The 20,425-nt window shown below is 38.1% G+C and overlaps 1 protein-coding gene across 6 annotated transcripts in view; it reads left to right on the top strand.

Moving 5' to 3' along the window:
* Positions 1 to 20,425, top strand: part of atp8a1 (ATPase phospholipid transporting 8A1) — a 159,001-nt gene that overhangs the window by 53,378 nt on the left and 85,198 nt on the right. For 4 of the 6 annotated variants that reach the window (XR_014770626.1, XM_084719601.1, XM_084719597.1 and 1 more), the window contains exons 8-15: positions 1,642 to 1,711; positions 2,237 to 2,364; positions 3,714 to 3,825; positions 4,173 to 4,338; positions 7,604 to 7,731; positions 10,538 to 10,615; positions 11,370 to 11,458; positions 17,187 to 17,231. Coding sequence is in view for 5 of the 6 variants with exons in the window: in XM_084719601.1 (XP_084575727.1) it covers positions 1,642 to 1,711; positions 2,237 to 2,364; positions 3,714 to 3,825; positions 4,173 to 4,338; positions 7,604 to 7,731; positions 10,538 to 10,615; positions 11,370 to 11,458; positions 17,187 to 17,231 (816 nt within the window). In the remaining variant the exon portion in view is untranslated. The remainder of the gene's footprint in view (positions 1 to 1,641; positions 1,712 to 2,236; positions 2,365 to 3,713; positions 3,826 to 4,172; positions 4,339 to 7,603; positions 7,732 to 10,537; positions 10,616 to 11,369; positions 11,459 to 17,186; positions 17,232 to 20,425) is intronic. The other 2 variants (XM_084719600.1, XM_084719599.1) reach the window with 1 other exon arrangement.

Raw genomic sequence — 20,425 nt, 5'->3', positions numbered from 1 at the left:
GTATGAATAAATCACTCTATTAAAAGAGTAGCTAAGCAGGGACCCAGCTCACCTTAAGCACCGGCATGCTCTAACTGTCTGTCCCTGTGCCCAGAGTCTGTCAGAGGCCCATTTGTCTGCTCTGTTTGTTGTGCTCGGCATGCCTGCTTGCCTCTATCACCCTTCTCTGGTGTTTTCTCTCTCTCTCTCCACTCCCTGTCCCTTTGCAGTGTATTTTAGCTTCTCATGAAAGACAGTTAAACTCCAGGGTAGCAGCAAACAAAGATGTTATGTCTGTCTTTAGGGTATTTACTGTACATTAAATCAGTAAATTCCACTCAGTGAAACAGTGATGTAGTGTTATGTTCCTGAGTAGCCTTTAGGCTGACATGCAACATCTTTGTTTGCATTGATCTACTCTTTTATAATTTCTGTGTTGTAGACCCTTTTAAAATAAGATTTAGTTATTTAAATACAAACCCCTATTTGAAAAAAAGTTTGGATGTCGTGTAAAACATAATGACAACAGAATGCAATGATGTGCAAAAACTTCTGGACATATGTTCAATTTAATACAGGACAAAAACAAGATATTTAATGTTCAAACTGATTAAGTTTATATTTTTTGTAAATATGGACTTATTTGATTTAATTTGATGCTTACAACACATTTTAAAAAAGTTTGGACTGGGGCATGTTTCCCACTGTTATACATCACCTTTTCTTTTAACTTCACTGAGTAAGCATTGGGAGATGAGGGTACTAATTGTTGAAGTTTTGAAAGTAAAATTCTTTCTCATTCTTGTTCGATATACAACTTCAAGCACTCAACAGTCCAGTCCAGTCCAGTCTTTGTTGTATTTTGTGTTTGATAACCACAGATGCACGACACATTTTCAATAGAGACCTGAACTCTTTCACCAAATTTGTTGTAACAAATGCAGAATGTGTCTTGGCATTGTCTTGCTGAAATAAGCAAGGACATCCCTGAGAAAGACGTCTGGATGGCAGCATATGTTATTCCAAAACCTCTATGTGCCTTTCAGCATTAATGGGGCCTTTCAAGGATGCCCCTTTAATAGCCAATCATGAACATGCAAAGTCAAGTAAAATGTGTTTGTATAGACCAAGATCACAAATCACAATTTGTCTCAGCAGGTTTTACAGTGTAGTACTACAGTGTTACCTGATGCCAGTTAACCTGTTTACCTGTTCAATGTTCCTAACAAGTGCTTTTAGAACATCACACAACTTTCCCAGTCTTTTGTTGCCCCTGTCTCAACTTTTTGGAAACCTGTTGCAGCCATCTTTTTTTTTTAACTGATAAAGTTTATTAGTTTGAACATTAAATATTTTGTCTTTTTTGCATAATTCAATTAACAAGTTAAAGTATTTGCAAACCATTGCATTCTGTTTTTATTTACATTTTATACAACATCCCAGCTTTTTTTGAATTCGTGTTTGTAATTGAGACTGATTTAAAATTTACATTGAAAGTGATAAGTTATTCATGAGCATGCTTCTGCTTAGTTGTATATAGTTTTATTTAAAATTATAATCATAAAATAATGAACAGCTTAGGTTAGATATACTGTGTTATATTATGACTGAACAGCAGTTTGTGACTACTCCAAGTGTCTATATCCTTTCCCTCCACAACAGTGAACCACAGGGTATGTGCTACATTGAAACATCTAACTTGGATGGAGAAACAAACCTTAAAATCAGACAGGTGATTGCATTTTTTTTAATATTCTTTACTTTTCAAAGTTATGAGGGTTGAGCGAGTACTGAATCAAGTATCCGGTATGGATAATGTACTTTGTATGAGTATGAGTGTCATCAAAATAACTGTTTCAATATCACTGAAGTTTATTTATTCAAGCTTATAAGACCTGTTCTGTGATAGTGCCTGTTTTTCTAGTGTGATCAAAAATGTTGATCTGAAGCTCAATTCTGGGGCTTTTCTGTCAATCATTTTTCAATAAATATAGCAACTTTTGATCAGCCCATAACAATTTCAGGCTTAAATGTTCAAAGTCTGGTTATTCCTGCTGACAGGTTTAAGTGTTACCTATTCTGAGCATGGATACGGACACAGATTTAGTTGGTTGAACAGATACAGATACAGCTGTTGGTGTACTCGCTGATCCCTACTAGCAATTGTCCATACAGTGAGAAGTCAGAGTAATGTTTGAAACACAACTTGACGAACAATAAAAACGCTGCTATGATGCTGCTGTAACTACGTCAACAGGGTCTCCAAGTGACTGCAGACATAAAGGACATCGACAGCCTGATGCGTCTCTCTGGGCGGATGGAGTGCGAAAGCCCAAACCGCCATCTGTATGAGTTTGTTGGAAACATCCGTCTGGATAGACACAGGTCAGTCACAAAGCTCCATGCCCGGCTCTCTGACCCAATTGTCAACTCAATAGCCTGCTAGCAGAGCCAGATTCCGTGCATTATTAGGGTGTAGGGATGATTTAATCTTTCTGCTGAAGAAATGAAAGTACCTGCTTCACTGAGATTTAATTTCATACTGTATTTGTTTGGAAGAAAATGCATTATCTGCTGTATGCCTGCTTTTATGATTTCATGGCTCAATTCCAGGAATTTGGGGCAATAAAACTCTTCTGAATAGGCATTGTTACCCAGAGCTATACTTGACTTTGGGTCGGTTTAGTAGTTTCATGAGCAGTATCTTTCCATAGATGGAAGTCTTTTCCCCATTATTCAGTTTTACCAGCATACACAGCTTAAGATGTCAAATCCTTAAAGGGTTGGATGCATGTCCATTTAAACACCATTGTTAAACTTGGCCCAAAATGTAATTTTTATGCCTCTGCAGCTGTGGCAGTTGTGGCTTGAGACATTATGTTTTCTAGTTGTTTGTCTGTCCACAGCATGGAGCACAGACATAGCATGTTTCTCACTGTAAATTGCTTGCTGAAATCATACATATCCTTGTCAAAAAAGGATGGGTTGCAGTAACTACTTTAATCTAAGATTGGTTCTCATCAGAGCAGAATTAGTTTTCAAATGAGTAAATCTAGATTTAAAATTAAGCGGAGCTCTGTTGCACAATTCATAGCTTATCTCAGTTTAACAAATCCACATTTAGTCATGTAAACTGAAATTAAATAGAGTTTAATCAATATGGAGACACCTGCTACTAAGTACAGCATAAAGGGGGGTTGGACTTCCTCAAAATTTTGTTCATGTATGTACTATGTACATGTATGTTGTAATTTATAATGAGGTCTTCAACTTGTAGGTGGAACATTCAGTTTATTAGTAATGAAGGCCATTTCTGCTCCTGGCTGTGCTTATCAATATTATTGATGTGAACAAGTCTTTAACAACATCACCTAGTTTGCGTTGTGTAATGGTTGCTCTGTCAAGATAGATCATTTAGTGTTGTAATATTGGTTATTGGGTATTGTCAGTATTGGCATATTTATCAATAAGTAATCAGAAAGGTTTATGTTATGTATCAGTGATTGTATGTTAAGTCAACACTCACTGATTCATAGTCATGTTGAAACCTCAAAGTGATATTATGAAAGTAAAAAAGAAATTCTTTATCATTTATCATTACTTTAATAGACAGCCATCACTGTTAACCAAAGACTTAATTAGTAATTAATCATTTTGATCATTTTTAAGGGAGCCTATTAATCTGTAGGGAAAGTAGAAGAACTTGCTCACAGCTGTGATGTTTCTTACTACAGCACAGTACCACTGGGTCCAGACCAGATCTTACTGAGAGGAGCCCAGCTGAGGAACACTCAGTGGGTGCACGGTGTGGTTGTCTACACTGGACACGACACAAAGCTCATGCAGGTAAAGCAGTTTTGCAGTTTTTGGAGTGAACCACTGGTTTAGGTTTTTTCAAATGTACTTTTTTGGTACTTTGAATATTGGAGAGAAAGCAGACTCTATTGGCTGATATCTCCAAAACTGTTCAGCTCACACCAGAACAATCTAGATGGATAAATAGCACTGCAGGTAAGAGAGAAAATATGTAATAGAAGAAGTGTCCCTTTAACTTTAAATTTCTTGCTCCTACGAAACTAGTTACAAAGGTTTACTTTCCCTGAACATATTCTGTGTTGCTACTGTTTGCAATGCACCACTGGCCATACTTCTCTTTTTTTTTAACCACAACTGTCTTGTCATGTGTTACCCAGAATTCCACTCGGCCTCCTCTGAAGCTGTCCAATGTGGAGCGGATCACCAACTTTCAGATCCTTGTGCTGTTTGGCTGCCTTCTGGCCATCTCTCTTGTCTGCTCCATAGGCCAAACCATCTGGAAGTACCAGTACGGCAATGATGCCTGGTACATGGATCTCAACTGTAAGAGTCCTGACAGCTCACGCTGCACCTCTCTTAATTCCACATATTTTGTCTCACTTGTCCATATCAGCTTATTTCTTTGTCATTTTAAGTTCCTAAATGCTGGTATGTGTCGTGTCGTTTTTATGTTGCCTCAGTTAAACTATGTTTCGCATTACAAGTGAAATATGTGGCAATGTGGGAATAAGTGAATTCCCTTTTAACTGAGAACAGACAGCTGTGACATGCATAGATGTGTTGTGAATGAGTTTGAGTGAAACAGAAATGGTTGAATATCACTGCGCTGCTGTACTTTTTTGTTCCTTTCTAATGTTCTGTTTGATTTTGTTGTTTTCTTTGTTGTCGTTTTTTTAACAGCTCCAGGTAACAACCATTTAAAAGCCTTGGCCATCCGTGAATGACCCTCCCTTACTAACCCCTTACTGAAGCTCTGCCTTTGCTAAGCAAATGAAGCCCCCTACCCTCGCCCCCTATATGGTTGCCCTTCTTTGTATGGGCCCATGCCATGGACAAGCACATACCAGGGATCCAACAATAGGTTTTTCCCCTCCAGCTCTCTTATACCTTCGTCTAGTAATTTTCAGTGCCTGATGCAAACAGTGTCTCACTTTTCCTCCATTTTTTTGTGCCACGTTGAACACTTTGCAGCTTCCAAGCTTCAGACCCTCATCTTATTTTTTCCCGCCTTGCAGTTCTTTGCGAGAAATGAATAGCAGCATTTATTTTGACTGCCAGGGAGATGATGTTGTACTCAGGAAGCTTTTCATAGCGGGAGGCTTATACGTGTTTATGTGCTTGAACACTACATGTGGTGCAACCCAAGGGGCAAGAGCTGACATTTTCTAAATGCCTCCGCCGCCTTCTTTTCTTGTGTGGATTTTTCAAAGGACAGACAGGGAGGGGAGGGACGGGGAGAGGTGAAAACCTGTTTAGTCTTTACATGTATTCTCAAGCTAATATAAAAAGTCTCTACTTGAAGCTTCTATCACAGGCATTAACACAGCACAACAAATATGGGCTGCTCAGTTTTTGTGGCAATTGATCTGTTGCGATGAAGCTCTGAACCTGGTATGCAAAGTGATTATCGTGACACACGGCCATTACTCTGTACCCTAATAGGCCTGTGTAGGAGAGGTTGTGCCCTGGTCAATTCAAGCTTGCACTACGACTTACACTGCCCCTTTTTATTAACTGTTACTAACTATAAGATTGGCTTCTATTGGTTCTCAAAGGGTTCACTATTGTCCCGAGTGGCATTAAAACCCACATCTAAAAGACCAAATATCACGCTAATGAGGGGAGTGTAAGTCATAAGGCAGGCGTCCATCTTGAGACTGACTGTACTTCCATAAGGAGTTGTTGAGACTCTGTCCAGTGCATATTATCCAACCTGTGACAAAAGAGAGAGGTGGGGAGAGTGTCATATCTCAAACATCCCATTTATTTACATCTCTATATTCTCCTAAATTATTGTAATTTCACTCACTTACCAGCATTTGGAAGTTTAAAGCAGACAGGAACTGAAGAGTCAGTGTTAGTCTGCCACATATCATACAGGCCAGTATGTCACAGAAGCCTATTATGCATTATTCATTTGACTTTGATTCGTCACAGAGTGCTGACACAGATCACCCTGGACATTAAGCCCATACATTGTGATGGCTTAACTTTATGCAAATTAAGAGTGAAAATTAATGGTCATTTATTATGCATTCATGCCACCTGCTGCAGTTTACACTGGTAACATAGTTTGTTTGAAGGTAGTAGTGCACCTTTGACCATATCATTGAATTTATGCTGACTATCTCAGATAGTTAGTTGCCAAGGTGTTAAAAGGGTTAGTTCAGATTATTTTAAGTGTGGTTGTATGAGGTACGCAAAGATAGTATTGCTGTGGACAGGGTCAGCAGCAAAACCTATTTTATAGTATACTATAATAATTTTGTTGCTGACCCTGCCCACAGCAGTTCAATGCTTAGCTTCCATCGACCACCATCCACTGTAGGTGAAAGACTGACCACGGATAAGTACCTCATGCAGTCCCACTGCAAAAAATTAGAAACTGTTTAACTGACAGCACTCCTGCTTTTAGCATAATGTTGAGGGGGGTTGTCTTCTCAAGAAAATTTAATTTGGAATAATAAAACTCAAACAATTTACAGTCCAATACATGCAACAACTTGTTGTGAATTAATTATTAGAAATATTTTCATGTTCACTTCCTTGATGAAACATTTTTTGAACAGCTTATATTTATATCAATATTAGATTGCAGTGACACATATTTACGAGAGGACATCAGCTGTACTATTGCACTTGTGTGACTTGTGCATGTTCTGGTTTGCCATGGTTTGATCTGTAATGACTCTCTACTGATCCAGCACCACTTTCTCATGTGATAGCAGAAATCTTGCATAACATTACATAACAAGCTGGCTACTAGAAATGAGTGAAATGAGGTGATGTAGTGATCATCATTAACATCCAAACTTTATCACTGGCATAATCCACCCCCTCTTTTCCACTCCTTGTTGGTTGAGAATGTGCTATGGACTGAATTCTCCCTCCTCTGTCTTGAGAGCATCTGATACGTTTGTCTTCCTCCCCACTTCTGAAAAAGTACTCCCTCCTATATGTGTTGTTGTACCAGTAGCAGTAGCTTCCATTCCGCCAATTTCTTTGTGCCATCCAGTTTTTTGTTCTTTGCAAATCGTTCTGTCATGGGGAAGGGCTGTCCCTCTCAACCGCAATGCTTAAGATCAAGGCTTGGGTTGAGGAAGGTAACATTTGCACCTCCTGCAAGCTGAGGAAAGGTAAATCACATCCCTCCTGTTTTCATGTTTGGTGTCAGTGGGGTTACATGTTGATCATTGCCAATTGTTTGGGGCTTTTGGGGGGACCAGCATCATTTTGCATAGTGCTTTGTGGAATTCATTGCCTGGATCATGCTGGATGCCAAGGCTGCTGCTGTGACACTAATGACATTAGAGATATTTCAGTCCCTGATCTCTACTTTGATTCTTTGGGACATTAAATTGGACTTTTAATCAGCTGAGTTGTAAGAGGATGAGGTTGGGTGGAAGAAATGGTTAATTCCAGCTAATGCACGATGTTAGCCCAAAAACAGTCTCTGGATTGGGATAATGTCGATCATTGGCTGGAAGTAGCTTTGGGCATTTTCATTTAACTGAATGATATTTGTGAAAAAGCACTGATGAGTCTCCTGTGTATCACTTCCTTTTGTCCAAAACTCGTCCCCTGATAGATGGCGGGGCGGCTAACTTTGGCCTCAACTTCCTCACCTTCATCATCCTGTTCAACAATCTGATCCCCATCAGTCTCCTGGTCACACTGGAGGTTATCAAGTTCATCCAAGCCTTTTTCATCAACTGGGTGAGTTGAAGCTACAGTCTGCAGTTAATCCGAACTTTAAATTTGAGGTAGATGCACTGTGTGTATGAGATATTAGCCCTATTTACGTAAAACTAGTATTACCTGTGTAACTTTTTTTAATAGGTGATCTATGATTTTAATCCTGTGCAAATTTGCCATGTCCGTAATATGTAAAGTAAAATTTTCACAAATTATCTACCATATTTCACCAAACACAGAGGTCCCATGATAATATCAATAATATTATCCCTGTGCAAATCAGTACAATATGATATGAGTACAATACAATTCAACTTTTTTTTTTCAGTTCATTGCACCACATTTAATTCTTTCATCAGCCTACATATGTATGTTTTACGAGAAAGACTCACATTTCCCAACCTTTATTTGTCATCTGTGATGTGTAAATGTTAGATTTTCACACAGTCGGAGTAAGTAAAAGTGTGTGTCCTCCAATGGATACAAGGGCATCATGGAGCTTCTTTCCTCTGGCATCACTTACCGGCCACCATCTGCGCTCCTTCATACCAGAGCTGAAGATTGTTAGAACAGTGGAAAAGCATACCAAGACTTTTTTTTGTTTTATTTTATTTCTAAAGCTCACGATAATAATTTTCAAATTACAGTTTTTCAAAGGGAATTTGATTAGTTTGGCAAGAGCAATAAAATGGCTCTTTCAGGTTAAACAAAACACATGTTCCTCTCTCACTGTCAGGATCCTTTTCATAATGTTGTCAGACACTTACAGTAACAAGCTTGTCTGTGGCAAAAACAAGCACAAGCAAACAAGCAGACTTTACCTGCCCTGCATGATCCGTGGTGCGCTGATTTATAAAGCACATGAGGTCTGCTAGTAATACTAGTCCTGTGTGAATAGTACTTTAAATGAGGAAAATGACTTGAATGTGTGTGTATTTTACATGTACATTTACATGCATTACCAAAACAGACATAGCTGCAGCAGAGTACATGTAATGTGTTATATTATTGTAGACTGTGAGTGCCAGTGAAGAAAGTATTTGCAAATCAACTAATGACTACATACACTGAGTGAGGTGGGTGGTGACTGTCTCAACACTGTTTCATATTAACAAGGGATTAAGTGATGACTTCTACGTGAAGGGAGTTACTCATACTGATGAACCCACAGAGAATTATTACCAGACTCTGCAGCTCAACTTCACAGGGCGTTTTAGCATCTTTTCTCATTGTTTTACACCCAGTAAATTCACTGTTTTGATTTGCTCCCACCACTCAAACGCTTTCTAAAGGCAGTAAGCAGCTGGTTTTTTTGCATTACCTGCCCAACACCAAATTGATGACAGATCCCAGTAGAAATCTAGAATGTTGCTGCAGTTTATTGTGAATCCTCACTTACAAGAGCATTTTCCGACACAATCCAAACAAAAAGGTCTATTTCAAAAACAGAAAGGAATTGACAATGACAATGATATTTTCGTATTTTGATACCAAATATGTGGCATGTGTAGCTTTTTGATTCAACATATTTCAAAACAACCATGTAGCACTACAGCTAAAGAAAAAGCTATTATGAAATATGAAATATGATTTCAGTCGACCTAAAAGAAGAATAAATAACTTCAGGTCAATTCTATAATGAATATGTAATCCACAGATTTCTCTTGCCGTTTGTTTCAACATCCAGAGTCTGATAACCAAAGATCACTGGATAACACTGGGCTTTCAAAATAAAAGAGAAATGTCTGACACTTTAATTTCACACAAAGCTATGTTATAAGAACAAACAACAGTAATGTAGTTGTATGAAGTGCGTTTGGCAACTTTAGAGAAAAACTGCTGAATTTGTATGTGGAAAAGCTGCAACCTAACGACTCTTTGGCACACCGCCCCTTGGAAAATAGGCTTCATTTTTGGCAGTGAGAGCTGAGTAGATCCTTCTGTTTACCAATATTGATTATGAGATGTGATTTCAAACAAAAAACTCACAATGTCTTTGTTGTCTTCCATGATGGTGTTGTAGGTATTGTCTTTGTTAACTTATATGAAAAAAATGCTGAATATACATGTGGGAAAGTGTCAGCCTGGTCAGTCTTTCCTACCAACTCTTTGTCGCACTTCACCTGGAAAGCAGCACCCATCCCCGGCAGTGAGAGCTGGACAGTCTTAAATCACAGATTTAAATGTTAGAATGTGTATTTCTGGTTCTGATTATTGGTGACAACTTAAAATATGTACAACACAAAGTTCAAGACTTGTTTTTCTGTGTGTTAATATGCTGGGAATTATTTAAAAATGACAGCGATCTTCTGGGGCACTGTGGGGTGTAGACTGTTAACTTGGTGTAGCATTTGCCATCTAAAGAACCAGATAGTTTCTTCAGTTGCTGGTAAAGAAAGCACAACATAATGTACATCTGTAAAGAGCTTGGAAACCTGTCTGATGTGAAATGATCTGAGTGAGCACCTGGAATATTGTGCTGTTATATCCTTAGCAAGTAGGTCAACTTCACCAAATATCTCAGCTGAGGAATCGCACTGTTTCTTTTGCCCGAAGTTATTCTGAGCCCCGTTATTCATTAAATTTTAAATGAAAATCCAAGCAAGGAATTTTTAGCAACATTTGGGGCAGTTCTCAGTTGGCCTCTCTTCCCACAGCCCCAGTTGGCTCAGTATTTTCATGAGGCAAAACAGACTGAGGGGAATGAGAAGGGCCTGACTGAAGTGAAGTGTTTGTCTTTTTCTATTTTGGGGTTTTTATTTTTACTTTACATGTATTGTTACCAAATTTTTTTCTCTTAGTGAAGTAACACTGTGATTGGTTTCAGGACACTGACATGCTCTACGAACCCACAAACACTCCTGCCATGGCTCGGACCTCCAATCTGAATGAAGAATTAGGCCAGGTAAACACTACAGATAAAACTTTATAAACTTTCTGAATGTACACCTATCACATATATATTTTTAACCTGCATGTCCTGTTTGCTTTTGCTGCTCTGTATTTTAAGAAGCTTTTTAACACCTTGGCCAGGGATTACAGATGAAAAATAGCCTTTTGACTAAGTTTTAGCGTTTTTTACCGTGTGTATTTTAGTATTAGCTTGATAGTACTTTTTCATATCTGATGTCAGTACGACAGCCTTGAGTATCTGCTGATACCTATACCAGTTGTACACAGTCATTTTCCCTCTCTTAAACAACTAAACTGTTAATACATTTGTGTGACTACACTTTACTTAATTCAGACATCTTAAAAACATAATACTCAAACTGTGAAACAAATATTCTCTCCCATGAAGGAAGTAATACATCGCCCACAACAGGGTTCAACGTTGGTAAAATCAATTTGCCCAAAGTCAGTTTTTATCAGCACCTGTGCAAATAATTGAATTTATCAGTGATTATCAATGAACAGCTAAGACTAAAGTTGATTGCCATGTTTAATCTAGGGCTGCAATGTCTATAAGATGTCAGGAAAAAAGTGAAAAAAGCCGATTCAGTTATTTTGTTCAGTATTGGACCTGATGAGTATCGGATCAGTCCATCCCTGGTGTATTTACCATGTGTGTTTAGTAATTTGCACTGCCTCTCTTTAAATAAACTAAACTCAACTAAGCTTTGAAGTAAGTATTATTCTGTCTTTTTCTACCCATACAGGTGAAATACATTTTCTCTGACAAGACGGGAACCCTGACCTGCAACGTGATGCAGTTCAAGAAGTGCACCATCGCTGGTGTTGCCTATGGGTACGTCCCGTCTTCCTCCTTCTTCCTTAAATTTCCCTGCTCCCCCTCTTTGCATCCTCTACCATTGCCTCCCCCATCACCATTGTTAAATGCCGAGTGTGCATCACAGTACATCTGGCGCTTCTCTCTCTTCCCTCGCCTTCTCATTAGCAGCTGCACCAGTGCTCCTCTCAACATAAACTATAAATAAATGGCAAATAGGCATTTGCAAGCAAGGGCACTTTAGTCTCTCCTTCACAGACTTTCATCTAATCATTTGTCATGTTAGAGGTATTATACATTACAGTGTTTTCTCTTCAAGGTCCAGACCTTGACAATGTTGTGAAACAAGTAAGTAACAAGAATATTTGTCATCAGTATACTCTGGTAAACATAGTGATGTAGCCAAAATTCACAGTCCATTTGAATTTACTTTTCCCCATAAAACATATTGTATCACATTGTAACATTTCATAGAAACAGATCTAATTTTTTTTCCATCTGTATATACTCTCATTTCATGTTAGTGCACAGATAATTAGCCTCAGTGGATGCAAAACAAGTGGGAGAGCAGAGTATCTGTACAGAATCAAAGCAAGTGCAGGCGTGACAGTACATGATTAATCCCATTAGGATTCAATTAAAAGCATGATTGATGAAGTGCAGGCTGAAGGACAAAAGGGAGTATTTTATCTGGAGTTCTCTTGCTAAAGCTCTCATTATGCTGTGATTGCTAAACCAGTGAGGACACTGACAATTTCTCATTGTCAATCCCTGGGTCAACAACATAAAGTCACTCAAAGTAGTGATAATACATGATGATGTGATTCTGCCAAGATCAGCCATCACAAATGTCTGTTTTTTTTTAACTGTTACTGTTAATGAAAGGAGGAATGTCATTTTTGGTATTTGGATGTTTTGGTCCACAGAATGTCTTTTCCTTTTTTTCCTCTTTTTTTCATGGTTATTTAATGGGGTCAAGCCTGCTGGTCGTCAGGGACAGACACTTTTCCCTGCAAAGATTGAAATTAGGCAGCAGTTTCTCTCCTCTTCATCCCAAGTACAGATGTTTCCCTTTGATTCTCTGAAACGAGGACTCCCTCTTATGCAACTGATAAATATGGATGAGTGTTTCATATCAGGAGAGAAAGAAAGGCAGGTTCTAATGAGGCAAGTCTGTTTTCATGATGCTGTCATTTGGCCTGCTCTTCTTCCTCTGGGTTCCAAAAATAAGAGTTGAGATGGTGCGATTCAAAAAGTGTTATAGCACAGGTCATTGTTCTGAATATATAATCCACCTGACAATAATAATGCTCACAGTGTTGCAAAGCATTTAATTCTGCTTGGATTACTCTTCCTCCATGGAATAAATGATTATTTCTTTTATTATTTAAATACAAATTGGACATACAGTCACAACTGAAACATTTTAACTGATTTCACCGCAGACATTACGTTGAGTGCTTGACAATGTAAATGTTTTCATATCACTATTTCTCACAATGTGTTAAGGAAAGGAGCATTAATGTGTTTGCTGGTATACTGATCAGTCTTCCAGGGGTCCAGTTTTGCAAACTTACAATGCTCAGTACCAGAACTGACCTCCCATAATTATCTCCAAGTCAAATCTGGAACCATTTATATAAGTGCCATGACCCAATCTGTGATTAAACACACATACACAGTTACTTGTCACTTTTGTTCTTGGAAAAGTATTTGTCTGTATTTGTATCTGTCAACTGATGCAGCGCTTGTCCTCCTGTAGCTGTTGACGTTGATGTGCCAAGCTTGCAGCTATCAAAAGCTTTTTGGCACTTGGTGTATCTGTTCACACCAGATTTCTCCTAAACGTCCAATTTGTCATTCGATGATGTGTTATCTGAAGTTTGGTATTCTCCACTGGCTATTTTTGCCTTTATGTTATCCTGGTGTATTAGTTAGCAGCTTATCTACATCACTGTTGGACTAGTGATGTCCTATTATTTGACTGAATGTAAATGTAGAGGTCAAAAGACGTGATGTAGGCTTGCACAATAACAAATATTTGGTGGCTAATTAGGCTTAATATTAGGGGTGTCGTGATTCTCCAAATCCATGATTCGATTTTAAGGTTACGATTCAATTCAATTTTTCAGTTTAAACTGATTTGCCTATGCTGTTTTTTTTCGAGTCTTGATTTGTAAAGATCAACAGATCATTGGTTTTATGTGCTGACAACTAGTACCCAGGGGGCAAACTCTTTTTTTGGCAGGTAAAAAAACATGGAATGTTATAAAAGGTTGTGATCCATAAATTATATCTACCTTCTAGGATCATAACTTGGGTGCACATACTGGTCAGCAAGCTACTGGAAATCCACAGGGTGGGTCCAAACAATGCAGCCCCTACTGTGAGATAGGGTTTTTGGTGCCAGTGCAAATTTAGCTAATACCAGCCCCATAACAAAAGTTAAAGTTGATAAAATCCCAAGACATACATGATATATTGTTTAAACCAAATGAATACAGTGTTGCACAATAACCACCAACAAAACCATATGGCTGTGAAATACAGGCAGCAGATATTTTAAATTGCCACCCCAGCAAAAGATATACAGTCAGGTAATCTGTAATAAATCAAACCAAACTGAGTGTAATCCTATCTGGGATTTATTATATTAAATTGTTTCCGTCACCATAACCACAAAATATAATGTCAAAAATAGAATTACATCAATAAAAATGTCTTCCTGCTTCTTTTAAACTGGCTAATGTACTTTTCACTCTATCTTTGCCTGGAAAAATGTAAACACAGGCTCTGAAGGTCTGCATGTCATAAATATTTTCTCTGATTTTGAGAAGAATCTAACCCCATGGCAGGCATTAAGAATAACTATAGAAATAGCCAATCTTCTTGTTGATGTCTCATTTTCTTATGTATGTCAAATAAAGGCTGATGGCTTTAAAAAATAAAAATAAAAATAGTAAAATTACACTGTTTCATACCCATTGTCATATCAAAAAACTCCTTGTAATACATTTAGGGAAAGATTTTCTGAATCTGAAGCTACTTCAGTAAGTCATAGTATATTCTTGTGCAAAAACAAGATTTATTTTGGAGTAAAAACAAAAATAAAACATTCATATTTTAATACAATGAATGAAGATGTATGTTTCATAGCACTTAGTGTGTGGCGTGACTTGGTAATTTGGTGCCGTCACACCCACACAAAGCCCCCCTGACACTGCCGCCTGCATGTGTTCCTCACCACAAATTAAGTGCTGCTGTAATTAATAAAGCCAACCCCAAGGGTGTAGACATTAATTAATTCCACTGGATTGGAGTCCAAATCTCAAGGAGAGATACTGTTGGGTTAGAGAGGCTCCCAGAATCCTCCTGAGTGTTATTAGTTTGGAGACGAGTGAGAGCGCATTTTTCAGACGTATATATTTTGATTTTATTTTTTAATGAACCAGATTTGTACAGGCAATTTGTCATTGTAAATTGTAACTCAGTGAATGTGTGCGTTACATATGTCTACTACTGTATATTAGCCCATATACAAACGGATTGGTTTGTTGTTAATGCAGATAAAAACAATGTTGCTTCACTGAAGGTAGAAGAGTACACAGGCTCACGGTCTGAATCAAACTGAGGTCAAATCAAATGAAGGGTTGTTCATAATGTTCAGCAGAGCACATCGTTTAGTTGGCTCCACTCTTCACAGTTAACAAAACCCTGCACTGCAGTTAGTCTGCCAGAGCAGAGATGTCAAAATAATTTGGTGCCTTATTTTAGAGCAGCATGCTTTCTGACAACATTTAGTTTCCAACATTATTGTTTTCATGCCTACATCCATCCGAGACCATGACAATGTACACAGAATACTCACATACACTTTGCAGCTGGAGTTGTAACGTTCCTGCAGTTTCCTGATGAGGAATGAGAGAGGAAGATATTTTAATATGACAAAATGATTCCCAGACATTTGTAAAATCCCCACAGTTTGCTTCTGGCTTTCTCCGTTTGTTTTTTTCCCCTATCACCTTATTACTTGGAATTTCTCTAGTAATGTTTCCTTGTCCACTTTACAGTGCATCTGCTGGGATGTTCATTCAGATTAAAAGAAAAACTGCTAACTGACTTTATTTTGACAAGTCACATTTTAGGATTTACTACAGTAGCTTTAATAATAATATACTTGCTATTATTTTAGGGATGATTTTCATTCTTACCAATAACTTTCTAATGAATCTGACATGTTTTTTATGCTGGTATTTGTTTGCATAACTCATCTGCATGTCGATGATCCAGAACAGCATACAGTATGTTGAGATCTAAATCTAAATACATACAGGAGCTTTCTTTTGGCTAGTTAATAGTTACTCCAAGTGTAATGTTTTTAATTTGTAAAGAAGAAAAGAAGGAAACTGAACACAAACATTTCAGTTGTTAATAATAGCTTAATATTTCATGCCAGTGCTTATATACATTTGTAATAATCAATAACAGAAAGGTGAAGCACAACTTTTAGCACCTCCTGAACTAATAACTTGTTCTTTTAATGCAGCAATTACTGAATTTACTGAAGCAACTAAATATTGACACAATAATGACTACTGATGATGGCTACAGTGTGCAATTAAAGACATCTTGTTTGTTTAACACAAAATCAAAGAGTATAAATGGAAAAAAAAGTGGTTTAAGAGGGAATTTCTGTGCTGGACTATTTCTTTGAAACTGCCAAAGTTTTATACTTCAGTTTTTGTATGATTACAGTCTAGACACATATTACACATTAGGTTGATGTCTTGCTTTTCTGTGTTAGATACTTCATGGTGTTGGGAGCGGACAGTCAACACAGGCAATGTTGTCAAAGCCCTGTGTTGTATGAGAAAAATGTACTCTGCCTCAGCCTCACACTCTAATTTTAAAGTGTTCTGCAACTCTTTTGTATTTTTTGGCTTTGATCAATCATGCAAGCTAATGTCAGATGCCTCAAATCATGTTTTAATTGTACTTAACTACACAAGTTCTGATCAGTCAGGAATAGTCATGGTTTTAAATATTAATATCCGTTTACAGTCGGCTGAAATGCTCAAGAGGCCTCATTTTCTTTTCCAATAATTCGCTGTATATTCACAGTCAGTTAGGCAAACTCATTAAAATATAGTATATTTAAGATCAATTCACCAGATTTGGGCTTTTATGGCATATATATATATATATGGCTCACTACTGAGAGCTAGATGTCAAATGTGGTCTGATAAATCTACTTACACAAGAAGTATGGAATTTTGAAATGGAAAATGTGTAGGAACCCTGTTTAGTACATATCCATAGAAACATCTGAAAATGCAATCTAGATGGGCACGTGGATTGTTGTGACGTCCGATAAGTGAATTGTGTCAGTGTTGAATGACCCTAAAGCCAATAATGAGTCAATTAGTAAGCTGTAGAGGTGCTGGTAGGTAGATTTAGATACAGCTGGACAGAGCTAGGGTAGCTGTTTGCCCAATCTTTGTGCTAAGCTAAGCCAATAGTATCTTCATATTCAGCGTAGAGACATGAGAGTACCAAGTATAAATGATTGGAGGGGCTGCTATAATCACTGCTGTCAACCTAACCCCAACACCTCAGCCTACAGTCCTCCCCGGCATCTGACCTATCATACTGACCTGCTAACTCATAAACAAACCCATCTTTAATCCAATCCCAACGTCTGTACATTCACAGAACTTTGTCAACAAGATAATTTCTTTTCCAACAGTCACGTCCCTGAGGCTGAGGAGGGTAGTTTTGCAGAGGACGACTGGTAAGATGACTGGTGTGAAATGGTGGTCGTTTATCTGCTCTCCGCCTCTGTGATGTATTAGTGCTGCCTTGCCTTGTGGATATCGTGAACTTTGAACACAATACCTCAGTGTATGCTTGTTGTTTTTATCTGTGTTCAGTACACTTGGGACATGTTGTATGTGACTGTGGCTCTTGATTCACTGTATATATCTGTTGATGCCTTAAACACATGTTGTAGTATATGTTGTCAGTAGTACATTGGAACTATTATTGAATTGAATTACAAGTGGTTACATGTCGTGGCTTCTTAACAGGCACTTGTACATTCAGCAGGTTTGATGGCGCAAGTCTTCCAGCATTTTACTGTTTGTTGTGTTGAGGCTGAAGCTGTGCAGCTCATTCTCCTTTACCCCAGTTAATATCAGACTAACTTTGGAAATGGGAGCTACTCTCCCACTTATTCTGTCTCTGTCTCTCTCTCTCTCTCTCTCTCACACGTTCTCACACACAACACATTCTCACAGTCCTACTTCTGAGATCCATCTGCTACTGTGTTGAGATCTGCAGTAACAGCATGGGCGTGTCTCATCCATTTTGCATGGGGGATTGGGTCCTGTATGCTAATTCCTATTCTGCTAAAATGTTGAATTTTGCTGCTTTAAAGGAAGTTGCTAGCTTCCATGAAAGCATGTCTGTTTTTGCTGTTTTTTTTCAAGGCTAACCCCAGCAGCAGATAACAGCAGACAGCTGTTAGCCTATAACAAGTAAATTAGCAATGCTAAAATGGTAGAAAATTATTCATGATGCCATTAGAAAGCATTTGACAGTGTAGTAAAACTTAATGACAAGTCCAAAATGTACGACTTCACCTGAGGTCATGGAAAATATGACAGTATTGACAGAATTACACTTAATAATATAAACATTCATAAAGACTTCTACATGTTCATGACAGGTGTTATGACAATAAAGTGTTATCTGTTTTGTTGCTGACCCTGTCCACAGCACTACATTGTGGCTGCCTCTCTGAGTGTTGACCACCATCTACTGCAGATAATATACTGACCATGGTTAAGTGCCCTCACTGTGCAACCTCACTTCAAATAATCCAAACTATCCCTTTAATCTTAAATGGAGGTTCATTTAAATCAAAGCTTGGCTCCATTCAGGGTCAAACACTGTAAAGGTTTCCAAACTCCATGCTTTAGTTCCTCCTCCTAACTGTCAGGAACAAGATAGCCTAGTGGTGTGTCACAGATTTGATCTGGAGCCAGTCCCTGGCTATTGACTGTGAACAGCCAGCACCCTTGTTCCCATAGTGACAGGACCTCTGTGTGCTGGCAGATAATCAATAACTGACCGTCCTCCACACCCAGCCCCGTGCCTCCGAAATTTCATCAAGACAATTGACGTGGCGAACTACGCTACCACTGCAGCAGAGAAAAGCTCAGGGCTTCCTTCCCTGTTCAAGGGTTAGAAACTGTAATAATGACTCGATAGATTATCTGTCAAAAATACTGCAGCTGTTTCAGTCTTTGTTGCAGAATTTGTGCATATTTTTATTTTATGTGTGAATTTATGAATCTTTATGTAGTAATATGTTGCACGGATGTATTGTTAGAACGAGAAGACATATACAGTATTTTACAGTATATGATACAAAACAAGAAGGATTTTAGCTGAAACATCTGCCCTCCACATATATTTATGGTATTTATGTGGAGGGTTTACAGATGCAGTTATTGTTTGCAGATTTCTCCCTGACACATTTTAATAAAGCCTGTAAGTGTGATAAATCTCCTGAACCTCTAGTGCATCTACGAATGTGTAATACTGACTCTGGCCCTGATCTTTAATTACATCGCAGTGTTTTTCATATATTCCTCTCCTCCCAAACCTCTTGTTTGCGATGCGGTAGATGAAAGTATTACTGGCCGGCTGGCTCCAACCGGCATATCCTGTGGGATTAGAAAGACTTATGGTTGCTAATGGCAGCCTTGGTAACAGTTCTATCAAGCCCCAGTGCCACGGACAAAGCTGCTGTCCACCTGATCTATAGGACTCTATTTATCACAGAATCATGAATCGATTCCTGCACTGCACAGCCAGTGAGCTGGTAGCTACATATAAAATCACTGCCCTAAGCTACTGTTAGAGGATAAAAAAACATCATCTCTTTATATCAATGAAAAGGTCTTATCTGGACTCCAGAATCTTGTTTTTCCACAGCAGCATGGCTTACTGTCATCAATAAAAGATTGTATCTTTTTTTTTTTTTTGCTATTTTCCTAATGGACTGCAAGACATTGAATTATTTTGCATCTTGTCAGTAACAAAAAGTATTTCTGGTGTGAGTATGAGTGACTAATTGTAGTTCCAGTAATTTATTAGGCTTTGGCTTTGATTAGTGTATGAGTAATATGGTCTTTGTAGCTGCAAGACATTCAGCCTGCCTGCTGCATCCCTGTAAGCAGTTCCTCTTGCATTGTTTAATTTCTAAAGCAAAGAGGGAACAATATTTATTATTTGCAGAAATGACTGAAGTGAATATAAATGTATGGAGGGAAACATGAATAAATGACTGAGTGTCTGTTCTTTGTGCATTCTGAAATAATAATGTCCCATTTCAGGACATGATCCACTTCTTCCAGTGTGGACAGAATCCCAAACAGTCACACTGTACATCACATAACTGAAGCCCAGGGGATATGCATTTGCATTCTGTCTGCATTGCAGTTCATACTTTTCTCAACAAATATCTATGTTGCTGGCACATGGCACAGGCTGTCAGTACCAGTTGGAGACATGTTCTCTGGTGCCAGCTAGAGCTGAGATGATCAGTCAATTACTGATAAATTGGTCAACAGAAAATGAATTTGCAACTATTTTCTGTCATTCTTCAGCAAAAATAATAAAGACTCACTACTTCGTCCCTCAAACATGAGAATTTGATGCATGTTTTTGGTCATATGTGAAATAAACTGAATATGTTTGGGTTTGAAATATTATTATTATATGGCCATGTGCAATATCCAAGTCACAGAAGCTGCAATTTTTTGATGATGAAAAAATGTGTGAAAAAACAGCATTATAATGAAATACTGTAGTGTTGCAAAGATGCCCTGACCTACAAATCTTGATCTCCAGATGTTTGTTTTGTACAGACCACAATAATTATTACATCATCATCATAGGGTATACCTGTTTATGAAC

The sequence above is a fragment of the Lutjanus erythropterus genome, chromosome 5 (assembly GCF_056507025.1).
Source record: "Lutjanus erythropterus isolate fLutEry1 chromosome 5, fLutEry1.hap2, whole genome shotgun sequence".
Taxonomy (NCBI): domain Eukaryota; kingdom Metazoa; phylum Chordata; class Actinopteri; order Lutjaniformes; family Lutjanidae; genus Lutjanus; species Lutjanus erythropterus.
This window is presented reverse-complemented; position numbering and strand designations above follow the sequence as displayed.